The following is a 1622-nucleotide window of genomic DNA, read 5'->3' as shown; positions in this document are numbered from 1 at the left end:
CCAAATAGAATCAACCCAAGAAGATCTTCTCCAAGACACATTATAGCCAGATTGACCAAAACCACAAAGACAAGATACTAAGATTGGCAAGAAAAAAAAAAAAAAAAAAAAACAGCAAGTTTCATCCCAATGGTTGGATCCCAGGATATGCATGTTACCCTCACAAATGTGGAAGGGTAGCTTGAGGTTTTATGGCACTGGAGTCAAATATACAAGATGGAACTTCACTGCTATCTTAGACTGCCTTTACTCACCAGTACTGAACCTCTAAGCAACATCATCACATATATCCTTATACAGAAATTTAAAAATTAGCAGAAGATCTTATATGGATTTTTATTAGACCTTATCAGACAAAAATCCTCACTGACTACATTAAATGCAAAGTTTGCAAAATTCCTGACACAGGTAAATTTGAAATGCAGCTGGATGATATTACAATACATTTCATATTTTAAAATGCATGTAAATTTTAGAAAACCATTATAAAAAGAGAATTTTTATTCAATTTTATTTATCATTATCATTTTTCTTCAATTTGCTATAGTGCATGCACATTCATGAGAGATAAAGTGAGAAAGCAAGCAGCCAGGCCCAGGACTCAAACTGTGGTTGGTCATATGGGAGCAGTCTAGCGCCTTAACCACCACGCCACCTGTTGGCTCCAAAAACCTTTAAAGATATCTAAACCTTACACTTACATTTCGAAGCTGACACAATTCCTGGAATATATACATGGGCTCCTCTTAACACTGCATTGCCACACTGGGCTCCAACAATGGCTTCATGTTGTTGTTTTTGTATATTCTTCCTAGAGTTGTAACACAAGAAATTTAGCATATTAACATATCTCCAATGCTTACAAACTTTTAAAATGTTTCAATTTAAACTCTAAATAAACTCTTTAGTCTTGATTGTCCTGAATAATGCCAATGATGACTGAATTGAGCAAATGAATGAATAATTTTCTTTTTTTTTTTGAGAGGTTTTTGCTATAAGGCATCTGTGCTCACCAGAAAGACAGAGAGAGATAAGAAGTGAGAAATCACCCCCCAGGAGGAATGGCCACGCCACAATCCCTTCTCCTCCATTCTCCTCTCGGGATCTTGGGCATGCATGTGCATGTGCCCGGCATGAGTTTAAGCCACCTGGCTTGGTACTTGAACCACAGTCAACTACATAGGAGTCTAGTAACATAGCCATTATGCCAACTGCTGGTCCCAGAATAATTTTAATTGAGAATGAAAAAAACTGAAAAATGAATGCTAGATGAAGAGGAAATAGCTAAAAAAGAAAAAAGAAGAAAATGGGCACTTGCGAAAAGAAAACAAAACTGAAAGAAGTCCCTCTGATGGAGGCAATGAAGTGACACTAGATATTGCTTTTAAAATTTAACAAATAATAATGTCTTCACAATAGCATTAGAGAAAAAACAGCCTTTCCCTGCCTTCCAAGTCTTCAAAGTCTAAAATTTAAAAATACATGGAGAATTAAAAGTATTTCTAACAAACTGCTACAAGGTAAATTATGAATTCTTTTAAACTAGAAAGACAAATGAAGTAAGTCTTCTTTCTTTCCTTTACTGCCTAACCTTTCTGAGTTTCTTTCTAATTTCTCTACAT

The 1622-nt window shown here is 35.3% G+C and overlaps 1 protein-coding gene across 4 annotated transcripts in view; it reads right to left on the bottom strand.

Moving 5' to 3' along the window:
- The window catches only part of NSUN6 (NOP2/Sun RNA methyltransferase 6), a 111645-nt gene that overhangs the window by 72819 nt on the left and 37204 nt on the right, over window positions 1-1622 (bottom strand). For all 4 annotated transcript variants that reach the window (XR_003551268.1, XM_027776237.1, XM_006159730.3 and 1 more), the window contains one exon: window positions 702-811. Coding sequence is in view for 3 of the 4 variants with exons in the window: in XM_027776237.1 (XP_027632038.1) it covers window positions 702-811 (110 nt within the window). In the remaining variant the exon portion in view is untranslated. The remainder of the gene's footprint in view (window positions 1-701; window positions 812-1622) is intronic.

This window comes from Tupaia chinensis, unplaced genomic scaffold, assembly GCF_000334495.1.
Source record: "Tupaia chinensis unplaced genomic scaffold, TupChi_1.0 Scaffold000647_1, whole genome shotgun sequence".
Lineage (NCBI taxonomy): Eukaryota > Metazoa > Chordata > Mammalia > Scandentia > Tupaiidae > Tupaia > Tupaia belangeri.
The sequence above is the reverse complement of the archived record's forward strand: the minus strand, read 5'-3'. Positions and strand labels throughout refer to the sequence as shown.